This window comes from Trichechus manatus, unplaced genomic scaffold, assembly GCF_000243295.1.
Source record: "Trichechus manatus latirostris isolate Lorelei unplaced genomic scaffold, TriManLat1.0 scaffold00244, whole genome shotgun sequence".
NCBI classification, from domain to species: Eukaryota; Metazoa; Chordata; class Mammalia; order Sirenia; family Trichechidae; genus Trichechus; species Trichechus manatus.
In genome coordinates, this window is record NW_004444180.1 from 842178 (window position 1) to 845703 (window position 3526).

General features: G+C 64.0%; 2 protein-coding genes across 3 annotated transcripts in view; one reads left to right on the forward strand and one right to left on the reverse strand.

Moving 5' to 3' along the window:
* The window catches only part of CD151 (CD151 molecule (Raph blood group)), a 5214-nt gene extending 4372 nt beyond the window's left edge, over positions 1–842 (forward strand). The window contains exon 9 of one of the 2 annotated variants that reach the window (XM_023724386.1): positions 345–841. In XM_023724386.1, coding sequence (XP_023580154.1) covers positions 345–404 — 60 coding nt within the window. In that variant the 3' untranslated portion in view covers positions 405–841. Of the gene's footprint in view, positions 1–344 lie in introns of both variants that reach the window. The other variant, XM_004389382.2, reaches the window with a different exon arrangement.
* A 1408-nt stretch (positions 843–2250) lies between these two features.
* Positions 2251–3526, reverse strand: part of POLR2L (RNA polymerase II, I and III subunit L) — a 2489-nt gene continuing 1213 nt past the window's right edge. Inside the window, exon 2 of the mRNA XM_004389383.2 lies at positions 2251–2519. Within this exon, the coding sequence (XP_004389440.1) occupies positions 2411–2519 (109 nt within the window). The 3' untranslated portion in view covers positions 2251–2410. The remainder of the gene's footprint in view (positions 2520–3526) is intronic.

Here is a 3526-nt window from a genome sequence, read left to right on the forward strand (position 1 = left end):
CGGTGTGCGGGGGCCGGGTGTTGGGTGTGGGGCCATTGGCATTGCCTGTGTGCAGGGGCCGGGTGTTGGGCGTGGGGCCGTGGGCATTGTCTGTATGTGGGGGCCGGGTGTTGGGCGTGGGGCCGTGGGCATTGCCTGTGTGCGGGGGCCGGGTGTTGGGCGTGGGGCCATTGGCATTGCCTGTGTGCGGGGGCCGGTGTTGGGCGTGGGGCCGTGGGCATTGCCTGTGTGTGGGGGCTGGGTGTTGGGTATGGGCCGTGAGCATCACCTGTGGACAGGTAGGACATGGCTGGTGGCGGGCCCTGTGGCCCCTGCTCATGTCTGGCCTGTCCTTGCTGCCCCAGGTGTTTGGCATGATCTTCACCTGCTCTCTGTACAAGAGCCTGAAGCTGGACCACTACTGAGCTGTCCCGCCCACGTGGACGGCGTTCCTGCCGGAGCTGAAGCTTCTGACTACTGAGCTGACACCATTGACTACTGATTGGGAGGGAGCTGGCCCGGAGTCCACTGCCCGTTCCCCCCCACCACCGCCCCCCACCAAAGTGGTCTCTGGTGACACCCCCTTCATAGCTTTAAGTGCCTCTCACTGCGCACCAAAGCCCCAGGCCTGAGGAAGGGCCCCTGCCCAGCTCTACCTCCAGCCCCCTCACTGCCGTAGGCTGCCTCCTTTGCGCTCACGGGGCCTCTGGGAACTCCTGCTGGTTGTGTTCAGTCGGAGGGACCGGACTGTGGGTGAATTTGGGCAGAATAGGGCAGTGGCCAGGCTGGCCCGCCCTGGGGGGCTCCCCACCACTTAACACCCTGGCGATGGTCGAGGCCCGTTGGGAGGGGTGTGGGGTGCTGCCGGCTGGGGCAGGTGCCTCACCATGGAGTTGCCGTGGGCCGGCCTAGCCGGCCCCACTCTGCTCTGTGTCACCCCCACCCAGGCCTCTGCCTCTCCCCATGCTTGGTGGGGCCACCCCACCCCCATTCCAACATGCCCTGCCTCATTTCCCCACTAAGCCCGTGTCCACTTCTCCATTACCGACTCCCGCTGGGATGCCTGCTCGGTGGCAGGGGGTCCTGTGTTATCACTGCTGTGTCCCAAACGCTAGAGCTGTTCCTGCCACGTCACAGGTGCCAATAAACGTTTCTGGAACTGACTAGTAATGGAGATGGACGGGTCCTGGTGCTTGGGGTCCCCCAGTCCAGCAGGATGGACACACCCACCACCTGGCACCATGACTGAGGGGAGGAGCAGGGAGCTGGGGGGTACCTCCTGGGGTCCAGGGTGGCCCCAGAGGTTGGGGCACACATTGAGAGGCCTGACTGGCAAGGACAGCAAGCAGGGCCCCGAGAGGGAAAAACCCGGTGCATTCTGGGGACAGAAAGATGGTGACATGCCAGAGCAGAGAAGACACGGGGCAGATGGCATAACAAGCCAAGTCCAAGTGTGGCCCTGGACCTGTGCTTCCCAGAGATCCTGCTGCCACTGTGTGTGGACAGACACAGGGAAGGCCAGGAGGAGCTGTGTGTGGACAGATGCGGGAAAGGCCAGGAGGAGCTGTGTGCGGACAGACACCAGGGGGTGGGGGGGCGCCCAGGAGGAGCTGCGTGCGGACATGGGGAAGGCCAGGAGGAGCTGTGTGTGGACAGACGCGGGGAAGGCCAGGAGAAGCTGTGTGCGGACAGACACCAGGGGGTGGGGGGGCGCCCAGGAGGAGCTGCGTGCGGACAGACACGGGGAAGGCCAGGAGGAGCTGTGTGCGGACAGACGCGGGGAAGGCCAGGAGGAGCTGTGTGTGGACAGACGCGGGGCGGGGGGTGGTGGGCAGGAGGCCAGGAAGAGCTGTTGGCCCCCAAGTGGAGATGGAGGAGGTGGCTGAAACAGGGTGGCCAGACCAGTGGTGGAGGCAACGGCCCGAAAAGGAGCCAGGGCCGAGGAGCGAGGGCCAGGCTTGGGCCCGAGCTGTGCCTGGGCAGCTCCTCTTCTGTACCCAGAGGCCCATTTCACCATCCCCCCTCACCCCCACCTTTGTCCTGCGGAGGGCCACCCTGACCTCAGTGCAGGGTGACAGCTCCTGCCGCTCTAAGCCTAAGCTGGAGAAGACCATGGGAGCCCACGAGCACAGGGTCACTGGGTGCTGTGCTGTGGGGTACATCCCCATCAGCCCCAGAAGCACCACCTGTGCCTCTGCCAGGCAGGGGACACGGGACACGGGGGACACAGGCGCGGAGCTCGAGCCAGCCCATACTTGAGGCCCTCCTAGTGGTTCAGCAAAGTGCTTTATTAGACGATTCCTCCTGGAGGTCGAGGTCAGGCCCCGCTCGGAGCACCCCCACCTCACAGGGTTTCATCAGCTCAAGTGAAGCGTGTGATCACTCCTCCAAGGCCACGGCCAGGCCCCACTCGAGCCCCCCATCTCATAGGTCACTTTTCCAGGGGCGCGTAGTTGAGCAGCTTCTCGATGAGGTCCACGTGGGCCAACAGCATGCGGCGGCAACAGTAGCGCTTCAGGCCCAGCGCATCCAGGGCGTCCCTAAGGGGTGGGGGGTAGGGCAGCATGAGGCAGCGTGGCGTGATCTCCACGGGAGCCCCCATGAAGCCTCATCCAACCCCATCTCTGCCCCTCTCCGTACCCTCCCCCACAACTGCTACAGACAAGGGCTGGGCTGACCCCTGGATCACGGATGATGAAGTCCATTCAGGAGTCACCTGGGGATGCCCACAATGTGCACCCAGACTGGGCGAGGCTGAGCCACCACCCCAGGTTGGGGCCACATGGGCCTGCCTCCCACCTGCTCAGGCCATGCTCCTGAGCCCCTGGGCTGCCCCCTCCTGTATGTATCCAGCCTCCAGCTGATCCAGTTCCTGTTCCCCGCCCAAGCCTTCCTCTGCCCCTGCTTCTGGCTCCTCCATGGGGGCGCGGTGGCTCTTGGGGCTTCCAAACAGCATTCGGGAGGGGAGGAGAGCTCAGAAGACCAAGGCCCGTGCCCGGCCGGGACTGCCAGTTCATCGTGAGGGACAAGAAAGTAGTCCAAGTGGGAACAGCTGCTCCCACCAAAGCCTCTGTGCTTCCTGGCCTAGCACAGGCCTCCCACCGTGACTCTGTCCCCCATGGCTCCCCCTCCTCACACAGGAAAATGCATCACTGTGACCTGCAGACCTCGAGGTCCCTAAGAGGCACCAGGCCAGAGCGTGCCCCACTCAGCTGCTGCAGGATCTGTCTTCAGCTCTCCTCCCCCAAATCAAGGGGACCTCACATGGAGTTTGAGAACTGGGGTCTCATCCACCCAAGCCCTCCAACTTGACCTCAGGCACCCTAACCAGGAGACCCTCCAGGGGGCAGCATCTCCCATTACCTAAGCCATGAGAAGCCAGGATTGTTGGCACCGAGTGTATTCCCAGTCACCTTCCAGATCCCCAGAAACTCACATCATTGGCTCTAAGGTGCAGAGATGGCAGCTAGGGACAAGGGGAAGCCAGACCGGGAGGCCCCCTGCCCGTGGTGTCCCTGGGAGAGGGGCAGGGGGAGGCCAGACCGGG